This window comes from Schistocerca nitens, chromosome 10 (assembly GCF_023898315.1).
Source record: "Schistocerca nitens isolate TAMUIC-IGC-003100 chromosome 10, iqSchNite1.1, whole genome shotgun sequence".
NCBI classification, from domain to species: domain Eukaryota; kingdom Metazoa; phylum Arthropoda; class Insecta; order Orthoptera; family Acrididae; genus Schistocerca; species Schistocerca nitens.
Window position 1 is genome coordinate 53,618,900 of NC_064623.1, and position 27,820 is coordinate 53,646,719.

Consider the following 27,820-nt stretch of genomic DNA (forward strand, 5'->3'; position numbering starts at 1 on the left):
GAACTTAGAACTAGTTAAACCTAACTATCCTAAGGACACCACAAACATCCATGCCCGAGGCAGGATTCGAACCTGCGACCGTAGCGGTCTTGCGGTTCCAGACTGCAGCGCCTTTAACCGCACGGCCACTTCGGCCGGCTAGGTAATTATAGATGTATAGTTTCTGGTAATAATAATAATTTCCTATCGCTAAATGGCCTGGTACAATTCTTCCAACTGGCGCCAGTTCGGCGACGTGCATAACCATAACCTACCCTTGTAATTCTACTGCAAAAAGGGGCCTACAGTTTAACGTGGAATCAAAACCAAATGTCGTTTCTGGCAAACTTCCTCATCACTCAGAGGTGAATGCTAGGTTAAAAGACAAACTGAAAATTCCTTGGTCTCACCAGGATTTGATGCCGTGATCTTTCGGTTTCCAGGTAATGATGGACGAGCTGGCCTGACACAGAATCTCCTCAATATTCGCTGCTCTCTGGAGTTGTGACGGCCATTTATCTTTCTGCTTTTTCCGACAGATACCGCCACCTCCTTAGCTCGCCAACTCTTAGCTAGCCCCCATCATTACCATGAAATTTAATTCCAAACGCTAGTTAAATATAGAACAGATAACAATACATAAATTACATACTTACCTCTATTTATCGTTAATAAATTATATACAAATACCTTCCTCGTGAATTAGTCTATGTATTAGTGAAAACTGTATCAAAATCCCTCCAGTACGTCTCGAGATTAGCCCAAAAGTACAGACAGAAACTGCGTCGGAGACTTTAGTTTATATGAGGCGCAGTCAAAAGAAAACCGAACACCAGCCATATCGCGACCATGGAATGAGTCCACTCAAAAACAATCACCACATGCTTCAAGACATTTGTGTCCCAGGTAGATGAGATGATCAATTCCTGTTTCGTAGAACGCAGTCGGCCACAATCGCACCCACACTTTTACTTCCTAGTCCGACTGCAACCGATGCCCATGCATGTCTTTCTTCGGGTCGCCAAAGATGTAAAATCATACGGTGAAAGATCTGGGGGGATGTTGCAGTGTTTCCCAACCAAACTACTGAAGCATAGCCTTCGTCCACTTGCAGTGTCGGGCGGGTGTTATTGTCCAACACGATGATTCCGTCCAACAGCATTCCAACAGCCCGAGGGCAAACGGCGATATTAACAGTGGAAAAAACCCACCAAAGAAAACCAAAACTATTCACACAAGATCCGGAAGGTAATGATGACTTTTCTCTTTGACTGCAGGGGTCCTCTGCTCATCGAGTTCCTCGACCATGGAACCATGCGCAGCGCTATGAAGACACTCTGCAGAGACTGGGACGCGCCATAAAGTCAAAACGCCCGAATGCCTTCATACGGAATCATCATGATGCACGATAACACCCGTCCCCACACTGCCAATTGGACGAAGGCCGCGCTTCGCTGATTTGGTTGGGAACCACTGAAACATCCCCCGTACAACCCCGATCTTTCACCATGTTATTTTCACGTGATTGGCGACATAAAGAAAGACAGGCATGAACGCCCGTTTCAGTCGGACGAGGAAGTACAAGAATGGATGTGGTTGTGGGTCCATCAGCGGCCGACCGCATTCTATGAAACAGAATTGGATCTCTTAGATGGTCCCGTTGCGGCGGATGTTCGGTTCTCATTTGACTATCCCTTATAATCTCACGTTCGGAAAAGACAGAACACCTTCAACGATTACAGATAGGACGTTCGTTCTCACAGGACAGGTACATTAGTATGTTCCGCTGAAATGATTATCATTTCAGTCTCATCGGTTCAGGATGTATCCTGTTACCTAGTAGACATAGGGTCCGCCATGAGCCCCAATACACTATATGATCAAAAGTATCCGGACACCCCCAAAAGACGGCCGGCGTCGCCGATCGGTTCTAGGCGCTTCAATCTCGAACCGCGCGACCTCTACTGTCGCAGGTTCGAATCCTGCCTCGGGCATGGATGTGTGTGATGTCCTTAGGTTAGTTAGGTTTAAGTAGTTCTAAATTCTAGGAGACTGATGACCTCAGATGTTAAGTCCCAAGTGCCCAGAGGGATTTGAACCACTATTTTGAACACCCCCAAAAACAAACTTTTTTTCATATTAGGTGTATCGTGCTGTTACCTACTGCCAGGTTATACCAGCGACCTTAGTAGTCATCAGGCAACGTGAGAGAGCAGACTGGGGCGCTCCACGGAACTCATGGACTTCCAACCCGGTCAGGTGATTGGGTGTCACTAGTGTCATACGTCTGTACACGAGATCTCCACACTCCTAAACATCCATAGGTCCACTGTTTTCGATGTGATTTTGAAGAAAAGTGAAGGGAGACGTACAGCACAAAAGCGTACAGGCCGACTTCGTTTGTTGACTGACAGAGAACGCCGACAGTTGAAGAGGGTCGTAATGTGTAATAGGCAGACATCTATCCTGACCATCATACAGGAATTCCAAACTGCATCAGGATCGACTGCAAGTACTATGACAGTTAGGTGGGAGGTGAGAAAACTTGGGTTTCATGGTCGAGCGGCTGCTCATAAGCCACACATCACGCCGGTAAATGCCAAACGACTCCTCGCTTGGTGTAAGGAGCGTAAACATTGGACGATTGAACAGTGGGGACACCTTGTGTGGAATGACGAATCACAGTACATAATGTGGTGATCCGATGCCAGGCTGTGGGTATGGTGAATGCCCGGTGAACGTCATCTGCCAGCGTGTGTAGTGCCAACAGTAAAATTCGGAGGCGGTGGTGTTGTGTTTGATCGTGTTTTTCGTGGAGGGGGCTTGCACCCCTTGTTGTTTTGCGTGGCACAATCACAGTACAGGCCTACATTGATGTTTTAAGCACCTTCTTGCTTCCCACTGTTGAAGAGCAATTCGGGGATGGCGATTGCATCTTTCAACACGATCGAGCTCCTGTTCATAATGCACGGCTTGTGGCGGAGTGGTTACACGACAGTAAAATCCCTGTAATGGGGTGGCCTGCACAGTGTCCAGACCTGACTCGTATAGTACACATTTGGTATGTTTTGGAACGCCGACTTCGTGCCAGGCCTTACCGACCAACACCAATACCTCTCCTCAGGGCAGCACTCCGTGAAGAATGGGCTCCCATTCCCCAAGAAACCTTCCAGCACCTGATTGAACGTATGCCAGCGAGAGTGGACGCTCTCATCAAGGCTAAGGGTGGGACAACATTATACTAAATTCCAGCATTACCGATGGAGGGCGCCACGAACTTCTAAGTCATTTTCAACCAGCTGTCCGGATACTTTTGATCACATAGTGCCCTGGACACGCAGCAACTCTGATTTATGGTTGTACCCAACAGCACTCCACACCGTAAGAGCTTGAGTTGGTGGTGTACGTCTTGTGCGAATGCAGTCACTGTGATGGCGCTCCCCCTGTCTGGAACGAACCAAAATGCGGCCATCATTTTCGAACAAACAGAACCGGGATTCTTACGAAAACACTATCTGATGCCATTTCTGTCCCCAGTGACATTATTCCACACGCCGTTGCCGTCTAGCGGGTTTCTGCACATCCGTCAAAGGTAGGCGGAGAAGTGGATGACGCGCACACAAGCCGTGCCATAATAAACAGCGATGGATGTCACCGCGGATAGTGTACAATGTGTTCCACTGTTGTGCCAGAGCTGAAGAGAACGCAGATATCTCCTGTACTGCCATTCGGATGAAGTGTCGATCTTCTAGTTGGGATGGGTGGTGGGGGTGAGTGGCGAGCGGGTTCTAGGTGGTGCGACCTCACACGTGTCGTGTTCTAAGGCCTTCCGTGAACCATTCCACGCACACTCGCAGCACTGCCTAAACATTTTGTCCCACGCGAACAGCAGTTTCCCGGATGGATGCATCACATTCTCCCATGCCAATAACGCACCCTCTTTCAAACTCAGTGGTTTGAAGGCGCGCTTCGCGCAAGTATCTGCGATGCATCCTGAACGTCTACTCAAGTCACACTGATCCATTATTTTCAGTTTATAGCGACAACGAGAGCTGCAGCCAGATTTTACCGTTAGGTGTTGTTGCGCCGCGATATCGATGTTGACCTTGAACACGCGGGCCGACATGATTCAAATGTTAATCATTTGTGCAGAACATGCTAATGTACACGTCCTACGAATATGAACGTCCTATCACTAGTCATTAAAGGCGTTCCGTTTTCCTGAATATGAGTGTAGTATGTATAGCCTATTTCAGAAACGTTTTTCTTGCTATTGCTATCTCTCTTACTCTGGCTTTAGTTACCTTGTTGTCTGCACACTACAATTGTTCTACAACATTGTCTTGGGGACAAATATATGAGGCAAACAATGGTGTCAGACTTTAATACGAGGAAGACCTGCTGGCCGGCCGGGGTGACCGAGCGGTTCTAGGCGCTACTGTCTGGAACCGCGAGACCGCTACGGTCGCAGGTTCGAATCCTGCCTCGGGCATGGATGTGTGTGATGTGCTTAGGTTAGTTAGGTTTAAGTAGTTCTAAGTTCTAGGGGACTGATGATCTCAGAATTTAAGTCCCATAGTGCTCAGAGCCATTTGTATCATTTGAAGGCCTGCCAAACGGTTCTGGAGACTTACGAGGTTGATGTCGACCTCCTGCCGCCACACGCTCTCTCGCAGGATGCCCGCGCTGTTGACGACTATGTCCAGCCGGCCGAACGTTGACATCGCAGTCCGGAAGACCTCTGCAACAGGGAGGCAGGCTCAGCGCTACAAAGAATCTCCGAAGGACACGCAATCATTACAGTTGTAGAGAGTAATTAGATACATCCTCGCTGGACACCATTTCTGCAGTAATGAGCTTGTTAAGGTTTAACGTTTCAAGTTCATGAATGTTGATTATATTGAGCCTTGAAGCTGCGCCTAAATATTGATAAAACTACTCTACTGGCCATTAAAATTGCTACACCAAGCAGAAATTCAGATGATAAACGAGTATTCATTGGACAAATATATTATACTGGAACTGACATGTGACTACATTTTCACGCAATTTGGGTGCATAGATCCTGAGAAATCAGTACCTAGAACAACCACCTCTGGCCGTAATAAAGGCCTTGATACGCCTGGGCATTGAGTCAAATAGAGCTTGGATGGCGTGTACAGGTACAGCTGCCCATGCAGCTTCAACACCATACCACAGTTCATCAAGAGTAGTGACTGGCGTATTGTGACGAGCCAGTTGCTCTGCCACCATTGACCAGATGTTTTCAATTGGTGAGAGATCTGGTGAATGTGCTGGCCAAGGCAGCAGTCGAACATTTTCTGTATCCAGAAAGGCCCGTACAGGACCTGTAACATGCGGTCGTGCATTATCCTGCTGAAAAGTAGGGTTTCGTAGGGATCAGATGAAGGGTAGAGCCACGGGTCGTAAAACATCTTAAATGTAACGTCCACTGTTCAAAGTGCCGTCAATGTGAACAAGAGGTGACCGAGACGTGTAACCAGTGGCATCCTATACCATCACGCTGAGTGATACGCCAGTATGGCGATGACGAATACACGCTACCAAAGTGCGTTCACCGCGATGTCGCCAAACACGGATGCGACCATCATGTTGCTGTAAACAGAACCTGGATTCATCCGAAAAAATGAAGTTTTGCCATTCGTTCACCAAGGTTCGTCGTCGAGTACACCATCGCAGGCGCTGATGTCTGTGATGCAGCGTCAAGGGTAAGCACAGCCATGGTCTCCGATCTGATAGTCCGTGCTGCTGCAAACGTCGTCGAACTGTTCGTGCAGATGTTTGTTGTCTTGCAAACGTCCCCATCTGTTGACTCCAGGATCGAGACGTGGCTGCACGATCCGTTACAGCCATGCGAATAAGATGCCTGTCATGTCGACTGCTAGTGATACGAGGCCGTTGGGATCCAGCACGGCGTTCCGTATTACCCTCCTGAACCCACCGATTCCATATTCTGCTATCTCGACCAACGTGAATAGTAATGTCGCGATACGATATATCGTAATCGCGATGGGCTACAATCCGACCTTTAACAAAGTCCTCCTTACACGAGGCATCACAACAACGTTTCACGAGGCAACGGCGGTCAACTGCTGTTTGTGTATGAGAAATCGGTTGGAAACTTTCCTCATGTCAGCACGTTGTAGGCGTCGCCACCTTGTGTGAATGCTCTGAAAAGCTAATCATTTGCATATCACAGCATCTTCTTCCTGTCGGTTAAATTTCGCATCTGTAGCACGTCATCTTCGTGGTGTAGCAATTTTAATGGCCAGCAGTGTATTAAGTCTGCCTGGGTAAGATTATGCAAAATGTTGTTATCAACTTTTCAGGTGTGAAAAGGAAACATTCACTTTCCGTTCGAAGCCGTACAGCCTAGAATCTGTATGATAGGCAGGCAAAATCACCGTGAGCTTCAAGACAATCGTCCCACGGATGAACCAGGTTGAAGACTCCCGTTTGGTAAAGTACCGTGTCCTCATGCGTGAAGAAGTCCTAACTGCCTGCTGCACATCCTCATCAGACCGGAATCGTAGGCCCTTCAAGGCCATTTCTAAGGGACTGAAGGCGTCATACTCGAATTCGATGAGGGGAGGGGGGGGGGAGGGAGATAAGGAGTATAGGGCGGATGCTCGAGTGTCTCCCACTTTGAGAGGTTCCATGCCCTCTATTGCATATCACCTCTCATTTCATCAATTTTATGAACGTCCTATGTCACTGAACGGTGGGATCGGACCAAATAAGGTTATTGTAATGAGAGTATTTGTACTGAGAGCTCAAAAATACTTTTCACTTGATTCCTATGCATGTTGGGTTACTTCCCTGTGTGGCCTGTCCGAGGCGAGCATCGGAGGACGCGGCACACTGCATTTCCGGTTGGGCGCTGCTCTTCCTCGAATTCTGAGGAGTTCGTACAATGGGCTTAAGTGCCTGGCGGAACGACTCACGTCGGTCGAGTTTCGCCTCCTGTATGTAGGGCGAAACGACCTGCGAGACGTCTGAGTGTCGCCGCAGTTTATGTGTTCACCGTTCCGGCACATCTAGAATGAAGACTCCTGGCACCGACTGGCTGCATTGTCCTCTTGAATCTGAGAATACTTGTGGACCGTGCCCTGCTGGGTACGACTGTCTGGCGCCGGATGGCCGGTGGTCTACGCAGGTTGTTTTCGTAGCCGGTCAAACGGAAAGTACAGTGCCCTCAGTCGAATAGCACAGCCATGATGGGTCAACTTAAACTGTGGCTAGTTGACGTCGTAATGCCCTGCTCGGAATTGGAGGGAACGGTTGCTATTGGCGTGAATGATGTTCTGAGAGACTGTGGGGGAATTTTGAATTCAGCACTGAATGCTGATTCAGTTTTCGAGGGAGCTGAGCAATGTTGGCTTCGCTCTTGCGTCGCACGGGTTCTGGGACTCGGGATCTGATCTTCGTGGGAGTCGGATGGTCTTGCGACTTAGTCGCAGTTTTTCGGCAGAACTTAGAATTCTCTGACAGCGTTCGGGGCCAGGGGTTGAAAAAGAGTTGCTGCACAGCAGAAGCCGACGCCTACATCATCAGAACGTTGCCTACCGACGACCTGCGACAGATTTCAGGATTGGTAAGGTATTTTGCGGCTCCAGCACTGTAGGACCTATAATTTGTATACTGAAGCCCTCAGCAGCACGCGCGCTTGCGTTGCTACAACTCCACCTTGCTTGTTTCTCCATGTCATCCCATTTGAGCTCTCACTACTAATCACGATACTACAGTATTGTCAGGAGAGTAATATTTGATTGATTATGACCTCCAGTCACTATCGTCAAGCTATTGCATCACAGAGAGTAGGAGCCCCTTGTTCTCGAGCCAAATCTTATTCTCAGTTCAGTACACCCTATCCTTTAACCTACTGTTTGTCTCGATAATCATGTGCCTTTATGTTACGATGTATAATAAATCTCATTGTAATATTTAATCCGCATATCATTTCGAAGATATATGCAGAATCCCATTTCCTGTTATTTATTATGATAAAGTTCTCTTTTTTATCTGAGTAGATTACGATTTTTATTAAATTATTGTGAATGAGCACTTCTTATTTTACCAACTATCAGCGGTCACCATCATTTCCTTCCGTTACCATTGTGCATAATTATTAATTAGGTGGTAGATAAGGAGGGAGTCGAGTGCATGTCTCGTTCTCATGCAAAATTCGTTAGAATTAAAGAGGTACAAGCTCTTCTCCACCCCGGCATCTTGCAACTTGAGTTGGCGTAACTTTCGCGTTACAACATTTGCGATATTGGAACACTGACCAGCGTTTTCTGATGAATAGCACCATTGCGAAACAGTGGGTTTCGGCAGACATGCTGTCCCATACACATCCTTCATTCTTCGATGGATGTCTGCTGGTGTTGTCCTTCGGTAGCCAAGAAAAGAATAACAGCTGTGCTGTGTCCTATCTTGCATTCCTTCCCCTACCCCCCACCCCTCACGCCTCCTCAACCCAATTCCTAGGGGAGGAATGTCATTTGGACTGCCATCAATGAGCCTAGCGGCCACGAAAACTATCGATTCGATGCTAACATCGATCGTTATCGAATAGCTCCCCACGCAACCACCACCCCTAGCGGTGGTATGAGGTATTACTTTCACAATATTGCAAGGGTGCGGTATGTTTTTGCTTAGTCCAGTATTGAGAACAAATGTGTGAGGTGAAATGACAAGTTTAATGCCGTCCTACTTCTCACCAAATTACAGCTTTTCACACAGTTTTCAACTAGACAACATAAAAATAGCGCAATGGATAACGCATCTTGCCAACATCAAAAAGTGAAATAAGTTTATACACTACAATATTAAATATTAACTCTCCGAAAGAACATTAATACTAACCACAATATTATGAAAGTTTCATTGGAAGTTTCTTTACATTAGTGCTAAGCACAATAATATGAAAGTTTAATTAGACGTTTCGTTACAAAATTACTCCTACACATACGTTATGATGTTGGTCAGTACTACGAAAATCGTCCAATTCCGGTTCAAAGTTCGGTACTATTTAGGATGACAATCAAGTCTACGGTGGATGGTTAGTCAAGTGACAAATTTGAGCGCAAGATTACCCAAGGCCGCTAGAGTTTACAGTGGATGCAAGCTGGTGAACCAACAAAGGTTATGCTTCTGCACGCAGTATTTACCTTAAGCTGTGACGTGCTGCTGTCTGCAAGGCCACTCTCTCCCACTGGAATTCCTACAAAACTAATCTGGCCTTTGCTGAACTTCCCAGCAGAAACTTTCCCTATGTTTCCCGTTATGCAAGAAAACATGTACTCAGCCCTAGTCATATTATGTGACGATATAAATGCGCATAGTTGGAGCAGCGTGCATATTATAGTGCCCTCTCAGTTCTCGCAAGAACAATTAACTGATTTGGCTGACTCGTGTCTCCACAGTTGGAGCTTAACATTGCTACTGCTAATTCTTTAGCTGGAGTGCAGCCGCTGTGATCGCAGTGTCCACACAAATTTCTTCTCTGCGTCGCACAGAACGTTAAGTGCTCTGTTCTGCACTTGACGTCAGTTTAGAGAAGACTCACCCATTACAAAATTTCTCTCTTGTCCTACTCATGGCAGAACTGCCTTCCTCCACTTGGGTTCCTTTCTCACATCACGGCTTTTTTCGAACAATAGGAGCATTACTCTTATTTTGTAGAAACACACTCTACCAATCACAACGAGACTTCAGTATTTTTCTCCTTCGTAGTGCATTTGCACCAATCGGATATTTTGTGCCCATTCTAGACACCTAAAGTACATTGACCCTTCCGTGTGTTGCACTCGCTGTATGAAAATGCGTCACTCTTTTGTTCGTATCCCGTTGGAATTCCGAAACGCAGTTTTCTAAAGCTTCTTCTCTGCCCTTGAGCAGATGCCATCGCTACAGGCGGCCCTCCAGCTTGAATCACCTGGCCCAGGGTCGCTGTCCTCTTTCCTGCCACCCCTTAAGTGGTTTCTGGCGCAACGCCCGCAACGCGGCTTTGCTACGTTGTTGTGGAGCTGGCTTTTCAAAACTAAAAGCGACTCGACTCGCGTTCCCTGTTCTACCTTCCGCTCAAAGACATGCATTGTATAGGAATGGTGTGTTAATTACCGTCGATTGACTGTCATCCGTTTTTGCATTACATATTGATAAGCAAATGTTCTCATTACTGTCGATTTATGTTAGGTGTCATCTTCACCTTCTCATTGCGATTTGTAAAGGTCTCATGTAAGGCGCGAATCTGACCATTTATTCTGCCACCTTACAATATTTTCTGGCAAACTACTAATATACAGGCATGACACAAGTGCAAATGAAATAGTTTTTTGATAATTGATTAAGGTGTAAATAGAGATCCACATATGTAGACTTAAAATCTCACTTATCATGGAAAAGTATTAGTCTTTCCTTTGTATTTTCTTCAACAAAAACATATATATTTGATATATGCTAATACACACAGAAAACACGATACTTAAAGTACAAAATTTTTAAATATATGATTTTCAATACAGGTTTTTGTTGATATTTAAAGACTCCATAAATGCGAGGAAACAATAATCATACATTAATTTTTGGGAAGTAATAATTTTTAGTGCCAGTAAATAAGCTCTTACGTTCTATAACAATCTTCAAGACTATTATTTTTCACAATAGATAAATACATTCCGCATTTGATGGACATGTCTCTTATTTTGGCATTGCAGACAGATTTCCTGCATTTTGAGGCATTCCTGACTCAACAAATTTTGGTAATTTGGTTACACTGCAAAACCTAACTTCTAAAACCAGTTGCAACACAGCTCTTTTTGGCTTTTTTATCGTATTTCACACATCATTTACATCTCCACTGTCAGAGGAATTCACTGTATGAGGACGTCCACTTCTCTTATCTACTGGCCCACCATCTCAGCATTGTCATTAATTACCAGTCAGTTTCACCAAACTCAGCAGGACAGCCTTCAGTCACAAACGAGAATTCATCTTCTCAGTCAGATGAATCCGGATTGCTGTCATTAAGAAAAACTTCTAATTGCTCATCAATTAATATTTGATGCACTGCTATAGAGTGTAGAAATATCGGTTATTTCAGTATTTCATTATCGAAGACGAAATTGAAATGAGCAAGTATGCATTATGACCCGAGATCGACATGCAAGGACATTCAGAAATTGTGTTATTTCAAAGTAAAAAACAAAATTTATGCAAATTGAATCCAGAATAGTTAGCCAAAGATGGGTAGAAACACGGATTTTCAGTCAGTTTAGGCATAATAGTTATTTTCAAACATTTTTGATTTGTACAAGTAACCGTTTCCTGAATGCCCCTAAGTGCAAACTAACATATGAATCGTTCCTTGCAACATGCTGCGCCCTGGTTTTAAAACTAAGAACTGAAAGGTGCATACTCGCAGATCATCGGTCTATTAGTGGAAAGGACCCCTATTTATGAACAAAAGAAAATAATGAGTGAAGGCTCACATGTATGGACTGAGGGAACGAAGAGGATGGGAATGGAATATCTTGTAAGCCTGTATGACATGGAGGCAGAGGAGTCACATACTTAAGCTTTGCAGTTTCACAGCTGCTCACCTTCCAGTGACTCGGAATCCGCCACGTTGGCTTTGACGAAGATGGCGATTCCCCTCCCGAACTGCTCCTGCAGCTCTTCAGCAGCCTTCGTACCGGCCGCATCATTGATATCTGTAAGCACCACCTGCAGGACAAGACAAAGCAAGGCAGGAGAACCAGTCAGTGAGTTAGACTCCGATTAAAATCACTTTGTGAGTGACGTTTCAGCGAGTCGGGTGGTGGGGGGCAGCCGCCAGCCAATCGTAGTTTCTTCTTGAGCGCCAGGTGCGTGCTGTGCTGCCGTTTCCTAGGTACGTCCAGCGCCTTCCCACACACTGGCAACACTGCCACCCCATTCCCCCTCCTCACTGCAACCTGTCATTCACAAAGTAATTGTCTGCTCCGGGTAGCTGAGTGGTCAGCGTGACGGAACGTCATACCTAACGCCCGGGTTCGATTCCCGGCTGTGTAAGAGATTTTCTCCACTCAGGGACTGGGTGTTGTTTTTAGTTTTAGTTATGTCATGTTCAGTAGATCATTTTCCCGATTATTTTACCGATATGATGTGGAACAAGTCAGATTACAAGACATATATACACATGAATAGTGCTAATATTAATATTACTGAAATTTTTAGTTCTAGATATGCAACTACCTTTAGAGGTACCATTTTTTTACCATTTCTGAAACAGAAACTCACCCATGGAATAGAAGGAGTTGTCCAAAAGAAGTGATTTTAAGCTAGATTTAAAACTTGCTCTGCTATCTGCCAGACACGTTGTTGGGCAAATGATCAAAGATTTTTGTTGCTGAATAATGTACTTCTTTTTGAGCAACTGACAGCTTCAATAACGGATAGGAAAGGTAATTATTCCCTCTGGTGTTGTATGTATGAACATCACTGTTCTTTGCAAACTGAGATGGATTATTTATAACGATTTTCATTAGCGAATATATGTACTCTGACTCCTTGAAAAGGTACCTACATGACGTCCTTGGGTGAACACCACTAATTATTCTCACTGCTTTCTTTTGTGCAATCAATGCTTTGTCTCTAAGTGGTGAGTTACCCCAGAAAACTATTCCATAAGATATTATTGAGTGGAAATATGTAAAGTACGTTAGGAGGCTGATCTGTTTATTACCAAGACTAACGATTATATGAAGAGTGAACGAAGCTGAACTTAGTTGTTTGAGAAGCTCAGTAATATGCTTCTTCCAGTTCAAGTTGTCATCGATGTGAACACCCAAAAATTTGGAGAAGTCTACCCTGTTAACTTGCGAGGTGCCGGGGCTAGTAGTGTATTTATCACTAAATTCTACTAGAATCCACATGTGTAAATCATGCTCTAAGCCCCCCCTATTCTAACTCCGACTTTTGCTGTTGCACAAGGATAAAACAAATACGCGAACTGACTCTAATCAACCCTGCTAGTGGAGTAGAAGAGAGTTTGGCACCTGCAATAATTTAATTTGATAAATAAGTTAAATAAACAAAGGTTTCATTAGCATAGTGAGGAATGATAGGGTTGCTCTATTGATTAACAGAAAGAAAGTTCTGTCCAAAATAACAATATGATTTATTAAGATTAAACGCAGAATAGTAAAAGAGACACAGGAAATATAAAACATCAAATTGGCTAAAATTGGAGATTCATACAAACACAGTAAAGGTGAAGTTGTCCCTAACTTAGATCGTGAGGTTTAAGACGAAGTGGTATGTGGAGCCAATTCCTTTCCACTCAAATCTCAAGAGAGACACACAGCTAACCCAATAGTAATTGCTGCTACTCGAAACTGAACAAAGTTAGAAAAGGATGAACAGGCGCGCTCTGCTGAGCTCTGATTATCACCTAGGAAAATCCCTATCTGCCGGTGCTGCGGACGTACATTACCAACAGTCTTCTTATCTCCCAGAACACGATCTGGCGTACCGCAGGCGAGGGCTGGTTGCTCCGACGTCCTCGTCCGAAAGGCGACTGCCGACTACCCAGAGCACCCGTACAGGCCGAACACACAACCTTCCCGCCCCCACGACAGTGGTCGTGGTTACGTTCCAATCAGCAACACGAAAACCGGCGGAAATTCCACTCCATTGCCGGAGCACTACCATTCCACCAATGGAGATTCTTGGCGCCAATTTCTGTGCTGATTTTGCAGAAAGTGCGGGAATTTTCCCGCCACAACTGCGTGGGTACACAAGTCATTCCCACGCCTCGCTGGTAGCCCGCCAGAAAGTGTTTTCGCAAAGTTTCTCTGAAGTAACGGAACCTCTAGCCCAGCCGCTACTTCACACCCCAGCGGGCGTGTCTCTTGACAATGTCGGCGTCTGAAAAGCATTCACTCGACTGCCTCACACACGTCGGCTTAACTCTCTCCAGTTCCACAGAGCCCGCCTGTCACCGGCCCACCCGGGTGACGAGAGACGCTGCGTGGGAAGTACGCGTGTTAAGGAAAAGCAACCCTCCACCGCATGCAACTAGAGAGGAGAATCGTAAGATAGAAATATGAGAGGGGGCTCATGCCACCTCTCATTGCCCCTACGCCATTTTAGATTGTAATTGGTGAGCGGTTGGCTCACTTAGGAGCAAGGTAGTGAGTCAATCGCCCAAGAACAATCTTACAAAGTGACTCCACATACCGCACTCTATAAAAAGATCATTGCAACTGAAAAATGCAACTCATAGAGGGAGGATTATTTATGATGTAGCCAACTTCACCTTCTTAATATGGAACACTAACACTCACATCACACATCCATACCCAGGGAGCCCCTTCCCAAACACCGATTCACGCAGACATTCACTCTCTAAATATGGCCCGGGCATCTGAGCCAAATATGGAGCAGTTTATTCTTTACAATCAGAGTTGGAGTGCTCCGCAATTAAATGCCCAAGATGTTACAACAATTTTAATCATTAAACTAACCTGACCTCACTCACACATGATAATATTTAAGTTAACAATCTCTTTGTGAGTTTTCAGAATCTAGTTACAACCTCCGATTCATTCTGTCTCCCTGCAGCAAGAATAACCTTTACAAAATGTTCCCTGAACTGATGGTCCATTCACAATGACAGTGGTGGTATCTGCTTCAGTTTATGGGGACTTCAGGCACACTGTTAGCATACACACAACAATAAACACAAAATACAAAAAAAACATGATGTGGAGAACAATACAGTAATCTGTAATAAGAATTACAGTGTAAAACACAAACGCATACAAGGTATAACATACATTACAGAAACAACATAAGAGAAAGAAATTTAAGAAAAACAAAAAAACAAGGTTCATGGGGCATCAAATTGTGCGTGCACATTGCACAAAGTTCATGACTGTGCTGAGAATGAGGCACTAAATCACATTGTTAGAAATATCCGTGGCACTTCACTGATTCCACTGTACTGACATCACATAAGGCTAAACGTCGGTTGTAGTTGCTACGTTGTGGCAACAGCAATAGGGAGTTCTGGAGTGTCTGCAGTACGCTGCTGAGATTGTAGTCAGACCCACGCATATGATCACGGCCGTATGGTAGGAAGACACAGTGATAGGCTCTCCTCACGTCGATTAATTGTCTCTGAGGTCTACTCGTTGGGATACATCACTAGTCTAGGTCTCTTCTCTCGCTGGACAGAACTTTATGTTTCCCAATATTGCAGTTCGACGAGGGATGATGGCACGTGGAGTGACTCCACAAGTGTGTGAGGTCATCCATACAGGATCGAACTAGGAGCGACTATTGTTAAAAACTGCTCTCTAATAGAGAGGAGAAGTAAGACATGAGACCATACATTTGTTAGTGTGGCACGATACTGCTTTGTGTATGCAGATCGGCCAATGCTAGTGAGTTGTAAAAACCCAAACAGGTGAGTATAGAGCGTCCCTTTCTGTCCTGAGGCACATGAGGCGCAGGTTCTGACACGATATGTGATCTTCTTCGTGTACTCACGACAACGTGGTCTGCCGCAGGGAATCCCTCCAAGCGGCTGCCGCGTCCGGAGAGCTAGCAGGCTGTCGCGTGTCAGGGTCAACGGCCAGCCCCACTTTCGCTTGTGGCGGGGCAAGGGTCCCGTGTAATCCCTCAGGTAGGCAGCCGGGTGACTGTCAGCGTGTAGGACGGGACGCTCGCCCTCTAGCAGGTAGCCGAAGACCTCTTGTTTTTGCGCTGGCTGGCCTCTGCATTGCCACGTTCCTCGTCATCTGTACAATTCTTACAAAAGTCTTATGCCTAACTTTTTCCCATGACCTTCTATGTTATAATAAATTTACCTAATGAAACATTGATGGTCTGTCATTTCAGACACTCTTATTTTACTTTTATAGTTATTAATCTATGGCAATCATTATAACATCTAATCTAGACATGGAAATAATTTATTTTGATATACGTGTAGAGACCGATCTCAGTAAGTACATGGTGTGTGATAACTGATGCTTTGTAATGGATGAACAACTAAATGTGCGGGCCCGCACTAATATTACTATTAATTATATAGATCGACAGTAGACATGCTTCAAGAATTAACTACCATATCCCAACGATCTACATTCTACGTCTTTTAATTAAATTATGTTGTTATGCAGGTCTAAGTTTTACTGTGCTATAAAGAACATGCAACTACGCTACTTTCGCTCGCCCGTCGTCCCTCCATCTCGGGTCTGTGGTTTGGTGACCTGAAAAATAGCAACTCAACAGGCGCGCGCCACACTTGTGGTAGAAAACCCCCACAATATTAATCTAGTTATTGTTAAATCCTACAGTTTAACTTATCCTAGTATCGTACTTTCCCTTTTATTTATTTATTTATTTATTTTATTTTATTTATTTATTTATTTATTTATTTATTTATTTTTTTTTATTTACCTTATACAATACCCTTACATAGTTCCTGTTACGCTGAGATGTCTTGCTGCTCGCCGCTATTGACGACAGTGATGTGCGCGCCGTACGACATGACCTCCGAGTTTTCATTACGCCTCACTGAAACTCCAGAGACTGGGTTAGCCATGGCTATACACGACAATAAATTTATAGTTGCAACTTCCTTCTCTATGTGAAGCGGTTTTCGCGATCGAAGTACACCTTTCCAGAAGCAATGTAATATGACCAAGCCAGGACTGGTTCCTGTTGAGGATTCAGACACCCAACACACGCCAGCTACACAGTATGTCACGAATATCCAAGTACAATTCCTTGGTGATTCATCTGTGACAAAAACGAGCAGCACGCTAAATCCCCAACCAGCACATTAGCATGGTAGGCTTTTATGCCCTCATTTCTCTCGTCTAGGGCACCATTAGAGTCAAATGCTCACAGGTTCACCCCGACTTGCAAGACAACGATACCGGCGCAGCTCTGCAAAAACTATACTGCCCATATTCACCCTCGAAATCGCGCAATATACCACAATCGTGCAGTGCACTGACGCGTGCCTGCAAGCATTGGTATGAACGTCTCACGAACTGGTTGTGGCCGCTATGGAGCGTATCACGACCTCTCAGAACGCTTCTAAGAGCACGTTCTTGTATGCGCCCGTTTGTGCGACGTCTCGTCACTCATCCTTATCCCTTAACATGGACACCAGATAGGAAAGGACAAAAACATTGCTCATGAAAAGGTAGTGTCTCCTACTCCATCGACATTGGAGATCGCAAACATAAACAAAAAGAGGATAGCAGCAGTAAATTCTTATGCAAGACAACGCAGCGTGTTAATACTTTAGCAATCTTAATCTATTAATGTAACGATTATTGTTCCCCGAACAAAGGTTCATATATTTGCCTATTCTACTATGTACATTTCTTACACTACTACTATTCTACGAACTCCTTTATGTGAGATATGTGGTGGAGTCCTATGGACTTCTTTCCTTTCAGCGTCTCCAATTCATAAGCATTGTGGTGAGCTGCTCTCCTTATACGGTACGGGCCGTTGTAAACAGAATAGAATTTTTGGCATTTCATTTTTTGTTTGTTCGAAAGTCGGAAAGACTTAACGAGCACCTTTTGTCCAACTTGGAAGTGTCGTAGACGAGCTCCCCTGTCGGCACGTCTCTTCCTGACCTCTGCTGCAGCCCGTATCCTCTTGAGAGCCAAATCCACTATGGCTTGGTGCTGCGTTCGCGCCCTTGGTGGGAAGTTTACGACCTTGGTTATCAAGTCCTTAGGAATCCAGTTTTTTAGTACTGTAATGGGTGCCAATTTTGTTATCCCATGGGGTGCCTCATTGATCACCTCCTGGAAGTCTTTAAGGAAAACGTCCCATGTCGTGTGCTGTTTGTTACAGTACAACCGGCACAAGTTTCCGAGTTCTTTAATAACCCGTTCTGCAGCATTCGAGCTCGGATGGTGTGAAGATATAAAAATGGGATCAATTTTACATCGACGCAACGTCTCCTTCCATGTTTTTGACTTAAACTGTGGCCCGTTATCAGAAATGATTCTACTCACATGACCAACCTGTGGTAGGAAATCCCGGATGAGGGCTCGTGATACAGTTCGTCCTGTCGCCCTCTTCAGTGGCGTAAAGGTAACGTATTTGGACGTTAGTTCAACAAACACTAATACGTAAGTATATCCTCTTCTTGTTCTTGGCAAAGGTCCCATCAAATCTGTTGCTGCTAATTGTCTTAATTTGGTCGGTACGATTGGGTATAATGGTGCCTGCATGCTCACAGTGGTGTGCTTAGCCTTTTGGCAGTCTTTACACACCGACAGTACCCTCCGAATTCGACGCTCCATGTTTCGAAAGTAACACATGGTCCTTATCTTGAGATTGCACTTGCGTGGTCCGAAGTGTCCATAGCTAAGGTGAGTATGCCATATAACCTTGTTTATTAGGTGTTCAGGGATGCATACCCCCCATTCAGTGTCATTGGTATAATTTCGGTGGAAAATTATGCCTTTACGCAAGAGGTAGAACTGCCTGATGGTGGCGTGTCTTCTGTCTATCCATTTCTGCTTCAATAACACTAGGGCAGGGTCCTTGTCTTGCTCCTTCTTGATGTCCTGCATACTACAGGTAATAAAATTCTCAAAGGCTACTTTCTGCATATAGTAAAGGCAGTAGTGATTTTCCTCTAGATCTTCTTCCATGTTGTGCTCAAATCCGATCGGTGACCGTGATAAGGCGTCTGCAATAATGTTCTGACTGCCGGGGATATATTCTATCGAAAAGTTGTACTGCTGTAGATATGATGCCCACCTAATGAGCCGCCTGTGATTAAGCTTTGCAGTCATCAAGAACTCGAGTGCCTTGTGGTCTGTGTAGACTTTCGTCTGGCGACCAAACAGAAGGTATCTGAATTTTTCAAACGCCCATACAATAGCCAGCGCCTCTAACTCGGTTACTGAGTAATTCCTCTCACTCTTGGCTAGTACTCTGCTAGCAAACGCAATTGTCTTCCACACCCTGTTTCCTTCATGTACATAGTCTTGGAACACCATGACACCCAGACCGGAGTATGAACTGTCCGTTACTATGCAAAGCTCTTCAGCTAAATTAGGGTGTGATAGGATGGGTGCTTGTAATAATGCGAATTTTAATGTTTTCCATTCGGATTCGGCCGCCTCATCCCATTCCCAAGGAATCTTCTTTCCTGTAAGTTGATGCAACCGAGGACTGCTCTGAGTTTTGACATGTATAAAGCGGTTGTAAAAATTTATGATCCCCAAGAACCCCCTTAACTGCTTCTTTGTCGTAGGAATGGGAAACTTTTCAATCGCTTCGATCTTTTCGGGATTTGGCGCAATGCCCTCACCCGTGATGATATGTCCTAGAAATTTCACAGAGGACGTCCCAAAATTCGATTTTTCGATATTGATAGTCACACCGTATTCCTTGAATGTCGCTAGGAGTTCACCGAGGACCGCATTGTGCTCTCCCCAAGATTTCTCCGCGATCAGCAAATCGTCCACATAGCTGGTGACATGACGTTTCAAATTATCGCTTAGTATGCCGTCCAGCCCCCGAATGAATGCGGCAGATGAAACGTTCAAACCAAATGGTAGACGACGAAACCGGTAACATCTTCCAAATGCTAAAAAGGCTGTGTACTGTCTGCAATTTGGATGGAGCTCGATCTGCCAGAAACTCGATTTTAGATCAACTGATGAGAAGATTGATATTCCATGGAAGTTTTGTAAGAGTTCCTCTAATCGTTCCGGTCTGTCTGTTTCGGGTTCTATTATGGTATTAATTTGTCGCGAGTCCAAGACTAAACGAATACTACCATCTGCCTTCTCGACTACTCTTAACGGGTTATTATAGGCTGAAGCCGTAGGTTCTATTATTCCTTCACTCAGCATTCGCGTAATTTCAGCTGCTACTTTCTGTCGATATGCCAAGGGGATTGGATAGGGTGGCACACGAAACTGGTTGTGCGGACGTACACGAAATTCATATTGGAAGTTCTTTATTGATCCTGTCTTGGGAAGGAAGACCTCCGCATGTTCTACTAGTAATTTATGAAGTTCTTTGCGGTGTTCGCCCCTTATATTCTTTATTGCTTCCACTTTTTCTCCTATTTTCTCCTTTATTTCTCCCATTATTCCGACTTCATTCTCATCCGTGTCCTCTCCCCTATCCGCAACGTCGTCCTGTTCTTCCTTTCTGTCTTTCAGACACGCATAGTTTATCCGAACACAGTTAGACGGTAGTTGAGCTGGGATCAGCTGATCGTCGAACTTAATGTGGACGGGATTCCCTTTCCTCAAAACCACTTCACCTCGTCCTAGATCAACTATCGCTTCATGTTCATTTAGGAAGTCCGTTCCTATTATCATGTCGATCGCCAGATTTGGCACGATCCAGAAGTTAGACTCTATTTTGTGTCCTTGGCAGGAGAATTCCAGTCTTGTTTGTTGGGTGACCTCCGTACATTTACCCGCTAATGCCCCTTTTATTTTGGTTTTCTTAACCGATAGGACAGGCCAGTCCATCTCCTGAGAGCACCTCTTGTATGCTGCCTCAGATATTGCTGTTATGTAGCTTCCACTATCTATTATCGCATTCAGACTCTTTTCAGCTATTGCTACTGTGATAAGAGGCTGCCGATCATGTCGAGGAGTTGCTTTATGTTCCTCGAGCAGGATTTCTGATAAATCTTCGTAATGTATCATCCGTAGTTGGCCAGGTCCGAGATTACGTGCGAAATTCCGGCGGCCTGTGTTCGCACTAGTCTGGCGTCAATCCCTAGTTAGGCTCCCCCTCCTCTGACGTGCATTAGGATTTGCGGGTCTGGTTTCAATCTCCTGGTTCCACCGTTGTCCTTGGTTTCGCTCTCTCCAATTACGGTCGCTTTGCCGTTCGTTATTCCTTCTATCCCAGATTCCTTGTCTAGATTGACCCTGCTCCCTGACGTTCTGGTTTCCGTGTCTTTGGTTTCCATAACCTTGAATAGCGTAACCTTGACTTCCGTAACCCTGGTTTCCTAACTGACCAGTGCGATTATGCAATCTGCTGTCGTCTTCTGTTCCTGGCCGGTGGTATTTGTTACTTTGCCCCTTCTTCCTGTCCTTTGCGTCTTGTTTATCAAAGACTACTTCGAGTTCGCGCAATAGAATCTTGAATGCTTCTATGTCAGCTCCACACTTGCCGACAAGTGTCTGTTGGTACCTAACTGGCAATTTGGAAAAGCAAAATTTAATGATTTCTCCGTTACTATATGGACTATCTAAAAATTGATTCTTCTTGAGTAAATCATCAAGAAATTTGGTTGCGCTCCTATGCCCGGACACTTCCAGTTCAGGACAAAATATTATTTCCTCTTTAATCCTATCTTGCGTTTCCTTTGACCAGTAGGTCCGCAGGAATGCACCAACAAATTCCTGATAAGTCCGACACGTCACTGCCACACCCCGCATCTTTTCCGCGGCTTGGCCTTCGATGTGTCCACACATGAATTCTAATTTTGCCTGGGTTGGCCATGATGCCGGTAATGAATTTGTAAACTGCATCACCCAGCTCTTCGGATGCATCGACCCTCCATTTTCTTTGAACTTCTGGAATTTCAGTATCGACAGGAAGTGATTGTGATCAAAATCCTGTCTGATCCTCGCACTGGTGTTGTCACTCGTTTCCGATACTTGCACGTCTGCTGAGTGTCCTGTTCTATCTTGCTGATAACTGTGATGTGCAACCTCTGTATCACAGTGGAAGTGGCACTCAGAATTCACTCTCCTAAGTGGGCTATAATTATTGGAGCTATTACTTGCTGTTTCTGCGTGTGCATTGTTAGTTCCGCACTCTGTCACTGGGCTAGAGCACGGCGGGCTTTTCCTCGGAGACACAATTCTGTGTACTCCATCATGGGTATCCGAACGCGCAGTGCTCGTGTGCCCGTTTTGCTCTAGTTTTGCTATCCAACTCTCTACTTCTTCCATTCGTTTCGTGGAGTTCGCAACCGCGATATTACCTTGAGTTTTTAAGAATGCTAGGGATTTTGAGTGGGATTGTGTTGTACGTCGCAAGCGCCCTGCGAGTTTAGAAGTTGCTTCCGCGACTTTCATTGCCCCTGTTGCTGCAGTTTTGGCAAGGCCTGCTACTTTTTGTGCTACCGTTGACATTTGTTTTGCTTCTCCACATTCTTTCTTTATTGTTAATAATTCCCCACGAATTTCCCCTATATGCGAAATTATTGCCTCCGTGTCCTTCTTACGCTGTTCGTCAGCTTCTTCCTTCTCCTTCTTACGTTGTTTCTCCTCTTCTTCCTTCTCCTTCTTACGTTGTTTCTCCTCTTCTTCCTTCTCCTTCTTACGCTGTTCGTCAGCTTCTTCCTTCTCCTTCTTACGTTGTTTCTCCTCTTCTTCCTTCTCCTTCTTACGCTGTTCGTCAGCTTCTTCCTTCTCCTTCTTACGTTGTTTCTCCTCTTCTTCCTTCTCCCTCTTACGCTGTTCGTCAGCTTCTTCCTTCTCCTTCTTACGTTGTTTCTCCTCTTCTTCCTTCTCCTTCTTACGTTGTTTCTCCTCTTCTTCCTTCTCCTTCTTACGCTGTTCGTCAGCTTCTTCCTGCTTCTTACGCTGTTCGTCAGCTTCTTCTTTCATTGATCGTAGGAAGCTCAGTATTGGGTTTACGTCATCTTCTTGATCCTCTTCAAACATGGGCGATGTAACTCTGGACACCTGGGCGCTAGAGCTCTGACGTGACCGAGCTGGCCTCTGTCTGCACTCGTTCGTTTGACTATAAACTTCTGCTACCGTCTCGACCTGTGTGCCTGTCTCTGTTTCATCCTCTACTTCACTATCATAATCACGGCCGCAACGCTGCTCTGAGATCGCGTCCAAATCACCTTCCTCATCAATGCCCCTGGCGTCCTGTCCTGCTAAAAATGTGCCCATCTCATCTCCGAACCTATTCCCGTCAGTAAACTGCCCCTTATCCATTATGCTATCCTCTTTTGTTTTAGCTTCGCCCGATAATAGTCGTGCCATACTTCTCGTTATCATTCATAAAAACAAATTCATCTAAAATGCACAATAAAATTAATCTACTCCATATATTTTTTACACATAAACATAAAATTTCAACAACGCTGTTCCAACGCTGTAATCACAAACACAATTTGATGTGGTACAGAAACCGCACACAAATCCGACAAAGTGCGATGCGGTACAGACACCACATCAGCGAAACACAAAAAAAACAATGAACAAAAAATATATACACTGAAAACAAAAACTGTAGTCATGCGCCGCTACTTAAAACTAAACGCGGAACTACCAAAAAAAACTTGGGTATTAATCATTAAAAAAAATAGAGAGAAAAAAAAATTGAATGTTCCTACTAAGAATCCTGTTTGTTTATCAGAGATTCACAGGAAAGATCCGAGGCCAAGGGTCGCCATATTATGCGAGGTGCCGGGGCTAGTAGTGTATTTATCACTAAATTCTACTAGAATCCACATGTGTAAATCATGCTCTAAGCCCCCCCTATTCTAACTCCGACTTTTGCTGTTGCACAAGGATAAAACAAATACGCGAACTGACTCTAATCAACCCTGCTAGTGGAGTAGAAGAGAGTTTGGCACCTGCAATAATTTAATTTGATAAATAAGTTAAATAAACAAAGGTTTCATTAGCATAGTGAGGAATGATAGGGTTGCTCTATTGATTAACAGAAAGAAAGTTCTGTCCAAAATAACAATATGATTTATTAAGATTAAACGCAGAATAGTAAAAGAGACACAGGAAATATAAAACATCAAATTGGCTAAAATTGGAGATTCATACAAACACAGTAAAGGTGAAGTTGTCCCTAACTTAGATCGTGAGGTTTAAGACGAAGTGGTATGTGGAGCCAATTCCTTTCCACTCAAATCTCAAGAGAGACACACAGCTAACCCAATAGTAATTGCTGCTACTCGAAACTGAACAAAGTTAGAAAAGGATGAACAGGCGCGCTCTGCTGAGCTCTGATTATCACCTAGGAAAATCCCTATCTGCCGGTGCTGCGGACGTACATTACCAACAGTCTTCTTATCTCCCAGAACACGATCTGGCGTACCGCAGGCGAGGGCTGGTTGCTCCGACGTCCTCGTCCGAAAGGCGACTGCCGACTACCCAGAGCACCCGTACAGGCCGAACACACAACCTTCCCGCCCCCACGACAGTGGTCGTGGTTACGTTCCAATCAGCAACACGAAAACCGGCGGAAATTCCACTCCATTGCCGGAGCACTACCATTCCACCAATGGAGATTCTTGGCGCCAATTTCTGTGCTGATTTTGCAGAAAGTGCGGGAATTTTCCCGCCACAACTGCGTGGGTACACAAGTCATTCCCACGCCTCGCTGGTAGCCCGCCAGAAAGTGTTTTCGCAAAGTTTCTCTGAAGTAACGGAACCTCTAGCCCAGCCGCTACTTCACACCCCAGCGGGCGTGTCTCTTGACAATGTCGGCGTCTGAAAAGCATTCACTCGACTGCCTCACACACGTCGGCTTAACTCTCTCCAGTTCCACAGAGCCCGCCTGTCACCGGCCCACCCGGGTGACGAGAGACGCTGCGTGGGAAGTACGCGTGTTAAGGAAAAGCAACCCTCCACCGCATGCAACTAGAGAGGAGAATCGTAAGATAGAAATATGAGAGGGGGCTCATGCCACCTCTCAAACTGACCCCTGTTCATATGCTACATTGATTGCCGGTATGACTCTATTCGGTGTACAGAACTGGATATAGTGAGTTTTTTCAAAATTAAGGTAGAGTGCACTTTCTGAGGACCACTTAATAATTCTTTGAAAGACATCCTTAACAATATCTTCAGCTGCTTTATCTGGAATGGGATTTATTATAATACTCGTGTCATCTGCAAAAAGTACTAGATCTGCTTGGTGGACGTTAAGTGAGGGCATTCACATGAATAAGGAACAGCAGAGGAACTAAAATCCAACCATGTGGGGCTCCCTTTGTGATAGCTCCCCATTCACTAGAATTTACCACCCTCCCAACATTATTTGTGCTACTCAGCACAACTTGTTGCTTTCTGTTCATTAAGTATGATTCAAACCAGCTGCGTGTATATCCTTCAATTCCATAAAACCTGAGTTTTTCGAGTGTGACATGACCCACACAGTCAAATGCCTTGGAGAGGTCACAAAAAATACCAACTGACGATAATTTGTTATTTAGGGCTCGCACTAATTGATGGATAAATGTGTAGATAGCATTCTCAGTCGAGTAACCCTTCCGGAATCCGAGCAGTAACATGCTGAATAAATTATTTTCACTTAAATGTGAGACTACTCTTGAATACATAACTTTTTCGAATATTTCAGAAAATGAAGTCAGCAATGAGATTGGTCTTATTTTCAATAAGTCTGGAAAAATTCCCTGTGCCAGCAAAGCATTACATATACCGCTAAGGACTCCACTTATTAAATTGTCCTTATCATCATCATTTCATCACCATCCACATACAAGTCGCTGAAGTGGCGTCAACTCGAAAGACTTACACCAGGTGAATGGTTTACCCGACGGGAGGCCCTAGCCACACGACATTTCCATTTTTTTACAAAGTAATTTTAATCACATTATAGGTCACAATGTCCTACACCCCAATTGTGCTCCAAATGGTTTGTCCTCAGCCACATGAAGCGTTCAGGATCCAATTTGTACAGTACACGAGCTGCCCGCATCTCGTGGTCGTGCGGTAGCGTTCTCGCTTCCCACGCCCGGGTTCCCGGGTTCGATTCCCGGCGGGGTCAGGGATTTTCTCTGCCTCGTGATGGCTGGTTGTTGTGTGCTGTCCTTAGGTTAGTTAGGTTTAAGTAGTTCTAAGTTCTAGGGGACTTATGACCACAGCAGTTGAGTCCCATAGTGCTCAGAGCCATTTGAACCATTTTTGAGTACACGAGCTACTAAAACACTTGTGCACACGCAGGTATCTGCGCATTGCGGAAAGCCATCGGCACACGGACCATGCTGTCGAACGCCAACGTTGAGCGTGCCCATTTCAACGAGCTGCTGAACGCCCAGGAACGATGTGACCTGCCGTACGGTACGTGTGCCCCAACATTGTGTACGCAATCGCAACGCGCTGCAGCGACAGTTGTGAGATGTTACTCTTCTTAAATCACACTGTTTACGAATCGGGTGCGTGTAAGACTTCCATGTTACCTCTACTAAAATGCACATTTCCTCCATTGACCATATGGTAGTCACTTTGTTCTACCTGTAGTATAAATAAATCAAAACTTCAATATCTGTGTACATGTTTTAAGGGAAAAAGGAAAGTACCATGTTCCATCAATAATGACTAAGGCTTATAAAATTTTCATTACAAATATTGCGATACAAATTTACAATAGTTCTCCACATAAGATAAATATTATTTCATCATTCCCACATTTTAGTGATACCCTAAGGTCATTGTTACTTGATCACTGTTCCTAGCCAGTAGCAGAATCTTTACAATATGTGAATTACGAAATTAAAAAGAAGGGGGAAAATATCTTACTGCAAGTAGTGCAAGCTGTCCTGTAGATTAAGCCAATCGAACAAACTCACTCCTCAAAAAAGGGTGCACATACATTTACATAACATCGAATGTTACAGTACATACTTATATTAAACTAATAAGAAAGCATCAGAACCTATTAAAACGCGAACGCCAGAAAAAAAAAATTGACATGATGGGACGGGAACCACCACATCCCTACCTTCATATTTACCGCTAATGTTAACGTTAGCGCTAGCGCTACTCTCGGCACTAAACGAACAACAACTGTTTGATGGACAATCCCAGAATGTTGCCATTTGCTAAAAGCTTTAATCTAAGTTTTGTTACTAACTAAAATTTAATTATAACAAATTGTACCAAGAGTAGTGCATTTTTGAAGGATCCTCAATGTGTCATTGCCTGCAAGTGGCATACTCTTCTAATACGTAAATCCTGGAGCCTAACTGTTGCCTTTGTGAGTTGCTTGCAGTTGCATTTGAATCTTACAAGGGAACCTCCCCATCGCACCCCCCTCAGATTTAGTTATAAGTTGGTACAGTGGATAGGCCTTGAAAAACTGAACACAGATCAATCGAGAAAATAGGAAGAAGTTGTGTGGAACTATGAAAAAAATAAGTAAAATATGCAAACTGAGTAGTCCATGCCAAAGATATGCAACATCAAGGATAATGTGAGCTCAGGAGCGCCGTGGTTTCGTGGTTAGCGTGAGCAGCTGTGGAATGAGAGGTCCTTGGTTAAAGTCTTCCCTCGAGTGAAAAGTTTACTTTCTTTATTTTCGCGTTCGTTCATTGACGTCTCTGTTCACTGTAATAAGTTTAGTGTCTGTGTTTTGCGACCGCACCGCAAAACCGTGCGATTAGTAGACTAGAGGACGTGCCTCTCCAATGGGAACCGAAAACATTTGATCGCAAGGTCATAGGTCAACCGATTCCTCCACAGGAAAACACGTCTGATATATTCTATACGACACATGATAGGAATATGTTGTCGACCCACCTAACTTGTAAACTTGGCGAATGGGTAAAAAGATTCTTCTACCTTGCCCGATTTAGGTTTTCTTGTGGATGTGATAATCACTCCGAAAAAAGTGATGAAATCACAAGAGTTTGTCTCATAAACTGCAACAAATGAATGCAACAGTTTCACAGTCGCACATTTTTCCCTGTGCTCTGTCAAAACATATGTTTTTAACGTTTTCAAATTTTTCCGTGTGTACACCGTCAAATCCTGCATATGTCCAAGCAAATCTGAACATGTCCTGGAACTTTGGAGAGCGA

At 44.5% G+C, this 27,820-nt stretch overlaps 1 protein-coding gene across 1 annotated transcript in view; it reads right to left on the reverse strand.

The window, feature by feature from the left end:
* The window catches only part of LOC126210247 (15-hydroxyprostaglandin dehydrogenase [NAD(+)]-like), a 102,993-nt gene that overhangs the window by 35,842 nt on the left and 39,331 nt on the right, over nucleotides 1-27,820 (reverse strand). The window contains exons 3-4 of the mRNA XM_049939436.1: nucleotides 11,607-11,730; nucleotides 4,614-4,720 (exon numbers count right to left, since the gene is read on the reverse strand). Of these exons, the coding sequence (XP_049795393.1) occupies nucleotides 4,614-4,720; nucleotides 11,607-11,730 (231 nt within the window). The remainder of the gene's footprint in view (nucleotides 1-4,613; nucleotides 4,721-11,606; nucleotides 11,731-27,820) is intronic.